Source organism: Caretta caretta, chromosome 7 (genome assembly GCF_965140235.1).
Source record: "Caretta caretta isolate rCarCar2 chromosome 7, rCarCar1.hap1, whole genome shotgun sequence".
In the NCBI taxonomy this organism is placed as follows: Eukaryota; Metazoa; Chordata; order Testudines; family Cheloniidae; genus Caretta; species Caretta caretta.
Window position 1 is genome coordinate 102,441,256 of NC_134212.1, and position 14,427 is coordinate 102,455,682.

Sequence of the window (14,427 nt, forward strand, 5' to 3'; positions counted from 1 at the left end):
ATGGATTCTGCTCAATAACGATCCAAAGCAGTGCAGACCGACACATGTTCATTTTCATCATCTGACTCAGATGCCACCAGCTGAAGGTTGATTTTCTTTTTTGGTTGTTCGGTTTCTGTAATTTCTGCATCAGAGTGTTGCTCTTTTAAGACTTCTGAAAACATGCTCCACACCTCGACACACTCAGATTTTAGAAGGCACTTCAGATTCTTAAACCTTGGGTTCAGTGCTGTAGTTATCTTTAGAAATTTCACATTGGTACCTTCTTTGCATTTTGTCAAATCTTCAGTGAAAGTTCTTAAAATGAACAACATGCTGGGTCATTATCCGAGACTGCTATAACATGAAATATATGGCAGAATGTAGGTAAAACACAGAGCAGGAGACATACAATTCTCCCTCAAGAGGTTCAGGAACAAATTTAATTAACACATTTTTTTAATGAGTGTCATCAGCATGGAAGCATGTCTTCCGGAATAGTGGCCAAAGCACGAAGGGGCATACGAATGTTTAGCATATCTGGCATGTAAATACCTTGCAACGCCGGCTATAACAGTGCCATGAGAATGCCTGTTCTCACTTTTAGGTGACATTGTAAACAAGAAGTGGGTAGCATTGCCTTCCGCACATGTAAACAAACTTGTTTGTCTGTGTGATTGGCTGAACAAGAAGTAGGACTGAGTGGACTTGTAGGCTCTAAAGTTTGACATTGTTTTATTCCTGAATGCAATTTTTTTGTGCGTGCATAATTCTACATTTGTAAGTTCAACTTTCATGATAAAGAGATTGCACTACAGTACTTATATAAAGTGAGTTGAAAAATACTATTTTTACTTTTATAGTGCAAATATTTATAATAAAAAATAAATATGTACACTTTGTATTCTGTGTTGAAATTGAGATCAACATATTTGAAAATGTGGAAAACATCCAAAATATTTAAATAAATGGTATTCTATTATTGTTTAACAGCGTGATTAATCACGCGATTGTGATTAATTTTTTTAATCACAATTCATTTTTTTAAATTGCTTGACAGCCCTAATTTAGAGGATGTTTGTTTTTTAATCTAAAACAGGACATGATTTTAAGGCTTTGTGCTAATGCTCTCAGTGTTAGTTATCTGCATTGTTACACAATGACACAACAGGAAATACATGGTTTGGATGGAGTCTTCACATGCTCCTTTGGCAGCCAGATCGTGATGAGCGATGTTTTTGGTTTTATTCTTTGTTTTGTTTTAATGACTGTTCCATCTTTTTTATTTGTTTATTTTTCTGATAGTATGCATTTGTTTGACATCTTTAACCCCCAACTCCAGATATAGGACTGGTTAATAGGTGGGAAACGTCAGCTAACCTTGGGTGAGAGTCATCAGTTGCATGGGGATTCTAGCAGCAGAATAAAAGATAGCAATATGTCTTTTTCTGTGGAATAAGCATTTTACCAACCATTATAGCCTGATGGGTATTTGCCTGAAAGGAGTCTCCAATCTGTTCAAATGAGATTTGGTGACATTTGTGGGCACTAGCATCAGTATGTCAGGCCTTGGTATGAGTATGCAGGAAGGCTGGTAATGTTAAGATTACAGGAAAGGGAGAGGGCCTTGTATACGCAAACAGGGAGTACCTCCTTCATAGCTGTTAGGAGCAATCAAACTTAAATAGCTTTTCCTTATTCTGATAAATATATATAACTGTAAAGAGCTGCTGTATAAATTAACTAACATCACTAAGGCACATTAACTATCTCAATGCTTATGATGTTTACCCTCACCCTCCAGAATAATTATCCTTTGACCTTAAGGAGGAATTGTTGGGAGTTATTTTGGAGTTTATCAACACTACTCTTTACTTGGCAGGAGAGGTCACTCTTGAGCAGAACACAGTACATTGTTCTCAGTAACTTGGCATATTGCTTTCACTGCACCCCCAGTTCACATTGCCTGAGGAATCCAAGCTCCAAACCTTCACTTTTAAGTGTTTGGAATGTTTAACTAACTAGCCCACGAGGATAAATAGGCATTTAAAACAAAATTGTCCAAGGGCAAAATTTGTGATGGTGCATTAGTAGGTTTTTTGTTTTTTATCAGGCTTCTTATCATTTTTTTTTATCACTACTGGTGAGTCAGCAAAGAAGTTAACTGTGTAATAATCTTGAGCTCTGAAGTGTTAGCCTGCGTAATTTCAGTAAATTTTACCGTTCAACCTATACACAAGGAAGGATACATATGAAATAGGAACAGAGGGGAGGGGAGGAACAATACAGATGTGGGGACAGGGGACAGATGTGAGAACAGCAAACCACAAACAGAGTTGTAATGAAACCTTTCACAATAAAATAGGTTGTTTTCAAATTAGCCATATCCAATTGTAGCGATCACACTATGAATGTAATCATTTTTTTAACTGAAAACTTTTAAAAGTGAGTAATATCAATTCAACATTCATTCCTACTCTTAGTCCAACCTATAAGGCCAGTCTCACATACATTACAGCAGAAGCAAAAAAAGGCCGTCCTTTCAATTTGCCTTTGGCTTAAAGTCTGACAGTGAGGCAGTGTAACACATGATAAAAAGATTCGTTATGAGGAAATTAGTCACCAGGGAATATTTATAAGCTTGAAATTTTGTAAGTTACAACTACTTTTTTAGCAGAGACTTAAAACCTCAGAAAGGACTGGAAAAGGAAGTGGTGGCAGCCATTAACAGTCAGATGCTAAGCTGCACATTGCAGCCAGAGGCTACTTAATGTGGGGACTTAATGTGGGGATTCAGGCTGATCAAAACTGAAATACAAGTTACTTACCTCTTTTCTTTCTTTCAAGTTTGTTAACATAACAATAATTGCAGATTTCTGCTCCCATATCATCCTCCAGAAATCATTAACTGTTTCTTGTTTAGGTCCTGCACATAGAATACAGTTCTATACTCAAGAGACATAAAGAAAACAAGCAATATCACAGTACACAAGAACACATTTCTCTTCTACTCATGAGTTACCAGCTCATATCTCATGAAAATATACCTCAGTTTTACAGATGCACTATATGTACACTTGAAAATCTCACTTCTTTGAAGCACAGCTATATGAACTCTATCAATTTACAGAAAACATTTACTATGTTATACAATCACTGTAATCACTTCTTGAAACAATGGGATTTTTGTATTTACACAAGGACGGTTTGCAAGACCCAGCATAATAGCTCCAACTGGCATGACTGGAAGTTCGACCAGTTGTAATACCATTATCATCAAATGGGCCTGCACCAGTAGAGGCAGAAACTGAGTTGGGTCTATCTAGCTTCCAAATTGATTGGGTGGGGTGAGTGGACTCAGAATATTTCCAGCAGTAGGCTGGCATTTCAAACCAGGCAGGTTGGTCCACAGCTCTTGGAGACATATATGCTGCTGCTTGGAGAGCAGGCTTGTCCCACTTTTCTAAGAGCAGCAGCCATTCCCCCTCCCTCTAGATACATTATGTGCTTTAGGTCAGGCAATGGGCTCAGTTTAGTCTTTCTAACTTACAACTCTCCCTTTGATGACCATGATTTAGCAGACCAACTTATTCATGCTTAGGAAGGAATTTTTGATCTGGTGACATATTAACCTTGAGGTGGGCTGTGAGGTTTTTTCTGGGTGTGTGCGAGGAGTGGGGGGGGATGAGGAGTGCATTCTGGTGCCTATAAGTACAAAAATGGAGAGAGGAAAATACATTACCTTGAGCAGCTATAAATTTATTCTTTTCTTTGTAACCCTACACAAATAAAATGTATGGTTAGTTAAAGAATGAACTGCCAAGATATGCTTTAAGACAAGTATCTATTTGATATTTAGTTTACAATTAAAATTAGCAATCTGAATGAAAGTGAATGTATGTATTAGCTTACATCTATGTATGAAGCGTTAATATAGTCTGAAGATTGAACTCCATCTATTTGGGTCAAAATGACTCTGGAATGATCATCTGGAAAGAAAGAAACTGTTATTAGGGTCTGTATGGTAGATTTATAGTATTTATATCTATCAGAAATTTTCCTCAAAATACAAAGCCCTTTAACATGCCAGTGATAGATCTGCACTTTTATGAACCACAGTATTTGCATTATTATTCCGCCATCATTAAATAACATAAAAGGCTGACTAATACAGTATATATAACAGATATGTCATATGGGCCAAATCATGCTGACCTTACTGATGTAAAACTTATGGAAGATTTTGGTCCCTTACACTCTTGTTTCACCAGAGCCTGCAAACAGTGACTTTGAACACATGCTGCAAGGCTCATCTGTTTCAAAGGGATTTTTAGATGAATAGATGGAATAATTTGTTTTAGGTAGTTGTGAAGAGGTCTCTTTGAATTGTATTGTAACTGTACAGTGCACAGAGCTTTTGGATAGCAGGTTAACAAGCCTTCACTATAAAAATCCTGCTGCACCTCCATATTTACACTGGGTTACTGAGAATGCAATAATTTTTGTATAGTGTGCAACACATTCCTAATAATAGATAAGGTTTATTAGATACTTCAAGCTTGGCCCATATACTCAAAGCTCTTTTCTTTTTTATTGCACAAATCTGAACTGAGTTTCAAGAGAACCATCCTACATTTTTGGGCAATTCTAAGGCTTCATATCAAACCTGCTGAAATTAAAGACAAATTTACTGGAAGGCAATTATTATCCAAAGAGACACCACTGCAAAAGAAGCTTACTTTGCAGATGTATGATTAGTAACATATAAATTGCATTATTTTGGGGGTCAATTAATCAGCTTTACTCAGGTATGCTCAGTGAATGCAGACAATATTACAGGCATGATTGCTATAAGAGGCATCCAGACTATTGACTGATATTTAGAAAATAAATTGTTAAGTCTTACAAGGAAGGATGTTGGGATATCTATTTTTCTCTCTGTTTTCTTCTTTATTTGCCATTTCAAATGTTCCTTGCATGCATCGGGCTGGTAACGACTATAGCAAAAACATGTAAAGTCAAGGAAATGCAAGAACATCCTGTATTAAATGTTAGCTGCACAGTACTTAAAAAAGATGCAATTACACACAATGGCCTACATCTAAGATAAGTAATTTCTCAGTACATTGTAATTCTTCAAAAAAAGCAATTTTTCCTCATCTTTCTAAAATAACTCAAAACCTTTCGATAACTCAGAACTTCAACACTACATTTTAAATTCTAACTTTGAAGAACACTGTGACTTTTGCTATTTAAGAGAGCAAATAAATTATTGAAACTCAGACTGCCATTGCAAAACACCATATGACATAATGACTCATAATGCTGTGACCCAGTCAGAAAGATGTGCGTGTACAATACCACAGGGCTCTGACTTTGAAATTTGGTTGTATGGATCAAATTTGATTTTAATACATGAATACATTTGAATATTAGCAAAGAAGGCTCAAAAATGTTAAGAAAACTGAATATCAAACATCCACTCCATTCAGTTTAGGGCCTGGGCGAGGGAATCCAAAGGTGACTTTGTATCGCCTTTATGCCCTGAGCCTAGGGATGGCCTTGGGGGCTGTTGGCCCATTAGGATGACTAAAATGGTACCCAACGTTCAACCAACCTGGTAGTAATCAGGTAAACCTGGGATTGTGAATAAACTCTTAGTCACATACTAAGTACCTGAAAATAAATGCTTTTGTCATGACAAGGAAAATGAGATTAATTAACAGGAAATTAACAGGAAAATTTTATTATGTGAATAATAAAGGATAGGGAGAAAAGGAAGGAGACAGCAATAACTCCAAGACCAGAGAGAATGAGATGGAACCTGCTGGACAGCCTCCAAAACTGTGGAGAGGCATTTGAAAACACTCCAACCCCGTGTGAACCCCTGTGGGGCTCAGAGGAGAAGAGGACGGAGGAAGGGATATTTGGATGTGGAGTTTTCATTCCAAATTTTTGTTTATTTGAGAGACTTTGCTGCTAGACTGGACAGAGCCAAGTGGGAGTAATTTAAAGGGCCAGCTGGGAAAAGCTGATGCAGGGTCATTGCTGGTTACCAGAATAGTATAAAAGGGACTTCGTGTAAATGAGAATCAGGTTCAAGATCTTTGTCTATGTCACAGTCCTGATGCAATTTTTATGCCCTCTCACCACAGTCGCAGTAGTTCTACATTTCAGAACCACAGTCACTATTTGTGCCTTTTCCCACCCTTCTTTCAAGCTTTTTATTTTTTTCCAGGAACTTGATCAAACGGAACATAGCTATATTATGTGAATCACTTAAGAGAAAGATGACAGAGTATCTATTTCAAGAAACACTCAATGCAGCAATCCCTGCCTGATTCTGGCAATACATTATGTGGAATTCCCCCTTAAAAACACTGATGAAGCAGAGTTCTCAGGACTGAACAATGAATGAATATAACAATGAATATAAATTGCCCTTTGTGTTAATTTTTATCATGGAATAGTAGCATGTTTTCGTGTTTGGTTTCTGTACACTACTAACAAACTTATGAACATTTTATTAAAAAGGTTAAGAAAAAGTTAACTAAAACATTTTAAACATAAATAAAAGTAATTTATTTTGTTTTTGCATATAATCTTATTCCCTTGTTTCCCTCTACGAATAAAGTCCACAAATTTTGAAGTCCCTAATTAACTGTTATGAAAATCATTCAAAAAGAACTTAAAATGTACAACAATAAAAAAGGGCCTGCATTAATAAACACCAGAAAATCTAACTTAATTAAATATTTTCAATAAAGCACAAGAGACCTACTTCCTCTTTAAACAGTGCTTTTAAACTTGAAAAGTTGGTCAAAATATTCTTGGACATCCTGTCCCGCAATGCTGCATTTTCACTAAAAGAGCACATAAAAACAGTGTAAGGGGCTGGATTGCCTCTTCCCACAGTAACCCCCTCTTTCCTCCCCCCGCCACACGGAAGGTAAAGAAAGGAGAAAAAACCTCTGCAATGACTTTTTAAAGAGTTCTTCTCTTATGAGACAAGACTTGGTACTTCAGAACAAGGATCCCCCAGGATCAGCAGGATGACAAGGCTATGCATGGGTATGTCTTCACTCAAGTGACTCCTCTCAAGTTAGCGTACCTCAAGTGGGAGCAGCCATACTGAGAAACCACATTCAAGTTGCTGTGTCCACAGTGGTACTGAACTGGCTCTTGTGTGGCACTAAGACTTCTGGAGAACATATCCCATGGTTCTTAGTGCTACAGTAAGATAAGCTGCTCTATGAATTCTTTCCAAGTAAATTATTGGAGAACTTGTCTGTCCTTTTTGGGCAAACAGGGGGAACTTGGAATGGCACTGGAGAACTAGTGGCAATTGACTAGCACTAGTCTGTATCCACATGAGAGATTATTAGTTGCTGATGAGTTATGCTCACTCAAGGTTTAGCCTATATCCCCTCTTGAGTCAAATCAAGTTAAAAGCATCACCACACGAGTTAAGGGTTTGTGTATGTGGACAGGACTCAAATTAGGAGCAACACTCAAGTTATAACTTAAGTTAACATTGCATTTAAGACAATGGCATTTTGGGATGTATAAGTGGGGGCATTGCCAGCAGATCGAGGGACGTGATCGTTCCCCTCTATTCGACATTGGTGAGGCCTCATCTGGAGTACTGTGTCCAGTTTTGGGCCCCACACTACAAGAAGGATGTGAAAAATTGGAAAACGTCCAGCAGAGGGCAACAAAAATTATTAGGGGACTGGAACACATGACTTATGAGGAGAGGCTGAGGGAACTGGGATTTTTAGTCTGCGGAAGAGAAGAATGAGGCGGGATTTGATAGCTGCTTTCAACTACCTGAAAGGGGGTTCCAAAGAGGATGGATCTAGACTGTTCTCAGTGGTAGCAGATGACAGAACGAGGAGTAATGGTCTCAAGTTGCAGTGGGGGAGGTTTAGGCTGGATATTAGGAAAAAAAATTTCACTAGGAGGGTTGTGAAACACTGGAATGCATTACCTAGGGAGGTGGTGGAATTTCCTTCCTTAGAAGTTTTTAAGGTCAGGCTTGACAAAGCCCTGGCTGGGATGATTTAGTTGGGGATTGGTCCTGCTTTGAGCAGGGGTTTGAACTAGATGACCTCCTGAGGTCCCTTCCAACCCTGATATTCTATTCTAACCCCTATGACGAGACCTAGTGCTTTGTGTCTGCTCATTACTCCCGACAGCCTGTCTGCCTGGTAACATGTCTCCATTGGAGCCATACTACCAGAGATTCCTGTGACCATAGCTGCCTTGCTATGTTGCCTAAAGGGGGGTTTTGAACTGTGAAGGAGCATTCATCTTTTCTATCTATCTCCACAAGGGGACAAGGTGCACCTGTCCCCATTTAACATGCATGCCCCATCCTGTCCTGCCTCATCCCCACACCCTTCTCGAATTCAGTTCCTGAAGACGTAGAGGAATCCTGGGGAAGGAGGTTCTGCCATGAAGACAGCTGAGTCACCTCCCCCCATTCGCTCACTCTCGTATGAGATCCATGTGCACATCTGGAGGCCATGATCTCACCCAACATGTTTACATTGTTTAAAAAGTCATTCTTTCGTCTCTGAGTTTGAATATTACCTGAACCAAACCACAGTAAACTGTTTTATAACTTTCTGAAAAGAATGCTTAGACACTATAATGTTCAACATCTCCACTTTAATTATAACTGTATTTTTTTGTGAGGCCTGATTCTGCCAACACTTATGCATATGGCAAATCGCATTGAATGTGCTTATAAAAATAAAATGCGACAAAGAATACACACGCCAAACATATCTGCTCAGTCACTGCCCTCATGTCATACTCCTTTCCTCATGCTCCATTTGTATTTTTGTCTGACTCATGTATTTACATGAGGAATCCCATTGGCTCCAGCGGGACTACTGACATGCTTCAAGTTAATCATGTGCATAAGTGTTTGCAGGATCAGGGCCTTAAATCATAAATTCTCTGAGGCAGTAACCTGGTCCTCATACATGTCTGCAAAGCACCAAGCACACTTTCTGCTATGTAAATAAATAATGATAAATATAAATAAGGCACGTTTATGGGGGGGGAGTTTGCAAAAAACCAAGCAAACTAGATAGCATAGTATTTAATTATTTGTTGTGAAGAAAGGCAGCAGATGAATGCTGTTTTTTTCCACATACAAACAGAAAAATGAAACACCTACAGGGCAGAATTCTGTTACTCACTTTCACAATACTACTTTCATTTCATTTATCTAGATTTACACTGAACATTAAAAAAAAAGGCCTATCAAAGGCTCCAGGTGCCTTTGCCGTATACATGAAACATTTTTGGAGGCTCAGAGTCCTTGATTGGTACTCTCAGCAGCCTTCCAGCTATCGCAGCTTCTGAGGCCTCCAGAATTGACTATAATCTTTAACTTTGATTAAACATACTATTTTCTTTGTTTAAACAAAGGTCACTGAGACTGAAGGTAGCAGGAGAACCTACTGGGAGCGATAATCAACTCCAGTCCTGGGCAGATCACTAGCACAATACTGTGGGACTTCCCAGTGATCCACCAGGAAGATGGGTGGTGTGTATGTGTGAGCAACTGTCTCCCTACTAGGAGGTTTTTGTTCTTTCTTCAAGTACAGGTGCTGGAACTAGGGGTGCTGTTGCACCTTCTGGATTGAAGTGAAGTGGTTTCCATTATATACAAGGTTTACTGTTTGGTTCAGTGGCTCTCAGCACCCCATTATAAAAATTGTTCCACCACCTCTGACTTCAAGCTCAGCAACTATTTTCTCTAGTCTCCTTCTTAGCATATGCACAACGTGTCTCAGGTGGCACGTGACCAGGATTCAGCACCAAATTTGGTCCACTGGTTGGATCAGTAGCTTCCCTGGCCTGGACCAGGTACTGAGGGGGAGTGCAAAGTGAATTCTGATCCATGCCCAGTGAGTGGCTTTATTTTGGTCTCATGATTTTGCTCTTTCACCTATGACTTGTAGGAGGCCAATTTTACAGTCTGTAATGAGGGCCTTTAGCAGACCCATTCCCCAGGCAATCTAACGAGCTCAGCTGGCCTGCAGTAGGCTGCCTGGCTGGCTATACTACCTGATTGGTTGGAAGAGTCACCAGACCAGCTCTTAAACCCAGCAGTGGCAACAATTCAGTGGCTGCTCAAACATTCACCCATGGCTGGGATAGCTCCTGCACTGTTTGTTCACGCCCTGCTCCTGCCCTGGACCCAGCCATGGCTCTGCCTTGCCTCAGTCCAGGTAACCCAGCTCTGAACCTTGGCTCTGATTCCTGACTGCCAACTTCAAACTCTGACTCTTGGCTCTGGCCTCTGATTCAGATTCTGATCCTCAGCTCCATTCCTGACTTCTGATTCTGGCTCTGACCCATGGTTCTGGCTTCTTGCCTCTGACCCTGGACTTCTATTCTTGGCTACCCACTCCTAATCCAACTACTACAATTCACAACTGAGGCCTCAAACTTTGCCATAGGTGCAGTACAATCGCAACATGTGGGCCCCTGCAACCACCTCCACACCTGTGCCTTTTATTCTCAGAAGCTAACCCTGGCAGAATAAAACTACACTATTTGGGACAAGGAGCTACTGGCTATCAAGGTGGATTTCAAGGAGTGGTGCCACCTCCTAGAAGGAGCCAAGTTTTGAATTCAAGTCCTGATGGACCACAAGAACTTTGAGTACCTATAGATGCCTTAAGCAATGCCAGATCTGCTGGTCTCTCATTTGCTTGCTTTGACTTTGTGGTAACCTATCACCTGGGGACAAGAAACAGGAGGGCAGATGCCTTGTCCCACAAAGACAAATATTTTGAACCTGGTGAAGAGCACTTTGACACCATGCTTAAGGCATCCGACTTTATCAACAGGATGATGGATGGTCTGACATCCTCCATCCACTTCCTGCTCCCGATGACCAGTTTGCAACCCAGATCCACCAGACCCTGAACAATGTGGTTAGTTCCAACTACAGAATGGCCTCCCTTATCTCATCTCAAGGACTGTATTTATGTTCTGGAGGGACAACCTAGGCTTCAGATATTGAACCTATGCCATGATTTGCCACTCACAGGCCATTTTGGACAATTCAAGACCTGCAATCAGGGCTTGCGGAGCTTCTGGTGGCTAGGCCTACAAGGTTACATCAAGAATTATATACGGTCCTGCAACTATATCAAGAAACCATGATCATGAACGCTAGGTCTCCTCCAGCCTCTGCCCACGCCTCCGCAGCCTTCATCTACTATATCAATGGATTTTATTGTAGAACTGCCATGCTCCCAGGGACACACTGTAATCCTGGTTGTTGTCAACCTCCTAACAATGATGGCACTCTTTACCCATATAATACTGTTCCTACCACACGGGACATGGCTCAGCTCTTCTTGCAAAATGTCTTCTGCTACCATGGGTTAACAACAGGCATTGTATCAGACTGGGGGTTCCAGTTTATCTCCTGACTCTGGTTGGAATTTCTCAGACTCCTTGGCATCAAATCTCTCTTCTCATCCACTTATCACTGGCATACTAATGGGCAAACAGAAAAGGCCAATCAAATCTAGAAGCAGTATCTTTACTGCCTTCTTTTGAGTTTCCACCGGGATGACTGGCTTCCCTTGCTGTGCTATGCTGAATTCGCATGTAACAATGCAATCTACACCTTAAAACAACATATCCCTTCTTTACAAACAGTGGCTTTCAGACTCACTTCTACCTAGACTTGCCCATGAATTCTCCAGTACTGACCACTGTGGATTCAGCTGCCCACCTATAGCAGGTGCACCGGCAATCTACCAAAGAAGCCTACAAACATCACATGGACCAGGCCGAATCTGGCTGTAGGAGACAAGGTGTAGCTCTCTGCCCATAACCTTAAATCGAGCTGCCCATCTGCCAAACTGGACTGTCAATATCTGAATCCTTTCAAGATTATATAACAGGTGAACCCAGTGGCCTTCTGGTTACAGCTGTCTGAATCCTTGAAGATCCACCCATCTTTCACATCTCACTTTTAAAGAACTACACTGAGAACTTATACCCAAACTGCTCCAATCCTCCACTGCCACCCATAACAGTCCGTGGACAGGAGGAGTACTTGGTCCTCTGAGTCCTTGACTCTTGGCAAATTAGGGGAAGATTCTGGTACATGGTGGACTCGGAAGGATGCAGTCCGGATGAGTGGTCTTGGGAACCAGTACAGAACATCCACACGCTGGACCTGTTCTGAAAGTTCTGCTGGAGGTACCCCAAGAAACCGGGCCCCAAGGCCACTAAGTGTTGTCCTTGAGGGCTTGCAGCAGGGTCAGTCTGAAAGCAGGGCCTGCAGCAGAACCAGTCTCCAGGCAACCAAATTAGCATAACTGGCCTGTAGTAGGCTGTCTGATTGGGTATGCCACCTAATTGGTTGGAAAAATCAACAGACTGGCTCTTAATCCCAGCAGCAGCAGTTCAGCGGCTGTTCAAAGCATTCACCCATGGCTGCGATTGCTTGTGCTTGTTCCCAGTCTTGCTCCCGCTTTGTTCCAACCCTACCCCTGCCTTGCCTCATTGCAGCCTCAGATTTGAAGCTTGGCTCTGATTCCTGACCAATGACTTCAACTCTGATCCTTGGCTCTGACATCTGGCCTTTGATTCCAGCTCCAATCCTTAGCTCCTATTCATGGTTACTGGCTTCTGCTCCAACTCTGACTCTTGGCCTCTAATTCCAGCTCTGATCCTTGGCTCCTAATCCTGACTCCTATTCCAACTGCTAAGTATGACTCCTGCTCCAACCTCTAGGGATAACTGCTCACATCCTGGTCTCTGGCAATACCAAGTGTAGAGCAAACAACTGATAGAATGTAATCCTTATCTTCCATGCAAGCAGCTGCAGTGTGGTTATTATAATGCTAAAAAACCATCAAGAATACCTCGTTGACCATTTTCCTCAATGTTTTAAGATATTGCTTTGATATTGCATGTGAACTTACATAAATAGGTCTCTGACCACGATGGTCAGACTCATTCAGCTTGCAAGCAAAAGTTCACATATTTAGAGAACACTGTAGAACACAAGCAAAGCAATGTACATTTTAAAACAAAAATAGATTGCCAGGTTTCACCACTGACTATACTGCGTTTTTTTTAATTAGGAGATACAAAATTCACCAATGTCCTAGTGCACTGGGATACAACTCTTCTTAAATTAACATTTTTTAAAAATGTTACTCAGGTAACCCTGTCATTTGACTACATTGCACATGGAGCAGCAGCACAAACACACGTCAAACATATAATCAAACCACCAACATAAAAAAACATGCTGCCAATTATGAAGCTCACTTAATACTGTATTTCAGTCCTAAGGGCACTGCCTTACAGTATCTAAGGGCATGTCTACACTTGCCATTTAAAGAGGAAAAAGTCCCTTTTTTGCGCAAAAACCGTGGGAACGTCTACACTTATTAATGACTTTTTGCAGTGAAACTCAGACGTTTCACTGCAAAAAGAAAACCACCTCCATGAGAAGCGTACAGCTTTTACCGGTGATGCTTTTGCGGTGATGTGCTAGTGAAGACATGTTCTTCCTGTTTACACAGCTTTTAGCCTCCTGAGGATATCCCACAGTGCCTCGATGACCACTCTGGCCAGCAGCTCTGCTGCTCTGATGCCAGGTAAACAGACGTCCACCCCTCCCCCTGTAAAGCCCCGGGAACTTTGAAACTCCCCTTCCTGTTTCTTTGGCAAGTGCTAACTTATCATCTGGCCAGGTGACAATGCCTGCTCCATGAAGCAAACGATCCCCTGCTTGGAACAATGCTGAGCTGCTGGAGCTGATCAGTGTTTGGGGAGAGGAGGCTGTGCAGGGACCGAGGATGCCCCACGATCACCCCCCACCCTTCCCACAAGGCCCATCGTCAAAATGGAGAGAGCTGAACTGTGGGATAGCTGCCCTCAGAGTGCGCTCTTATCAGCGATGGAAGTGCTGCTAATGTAAACACTCTCTGATGCCTGAGGAATTAAGTGAGTACACAAACCAGCACTTTACTTTCACCAATTCCTTATCACTGGTGAAACTTACAGCGCAAAAACTCTGCAAGCGTAGACATATCCTAACTGATAGTTGTATATTGGCCCAGTTGAGTCTGTATTTAACACACTATACATGATTCTAAGCTGCTCAGTTCTGCCATGAGATGTTGAGGGAAGTGAAAATGAATAATAAGTGGGTGTGGAATGGCTCCTGAAATAGCAGAAGCTTGGGAGTGGACCCAACATGGCATACTTCTCCCCATACTTCCCCCTCCACAAGAGCCGGGTAAAACCCATCTATGTAGCCACCATGCAACTGCAAATCTGGGGCAATGGGGAGCAAACACGCTGTCTTTCTGACCAAGCAAAATACTTCAGGAAAGCCTTCTTGCTCAGGCAGCCAGTGGAACCAGGGCTCCTCTGCCAATAATG

At 41.3% G+C, this 14,427-nt stretch overlaps 1 protein-coding gene across 9 annotated transcripts in view; it reads right to left on the reverse strand.

Annotated features, from left to right (window-relative positions):
- The window catches only part of PTPRE (protein tyrosine phosphatase receptor type E), a 270,155-nt gene that overhangs the window by 58,786 nt on the left and 196,942 nt on the right, over window positions 1–14,427 (reverse strand). For 8 of the 9 annotated variants that reach the window (XM_075131015.1, XM_048857790.2, XM_075131016.1 and 5 more), the window contains 4 exons: window positions 4,886–4,976; window positions 3,892–3,968; window positions 3,722–3,758; window positions 2,808–2,905 (listed from right to left, as the gene is read on the reverse strand). In XM_075131015.1, coding sequence (XP_074987116.1) covers window positions 2,808–2,905; window positions 3,722–3,758; window positions 3,892–3,968; window positions 4,886–4,976 — 303 coding nt within the window. Of the gene's footprint in view, window positions 1–2,807; window positions 2,925–3,721; window positions 3,759–3,891; window positions 3,969–4,885; window positions 4,977–14,427 lie in introns of those variants that run through there. The other variant, XM_048857795.2, reaches the window with a different exon arrangement.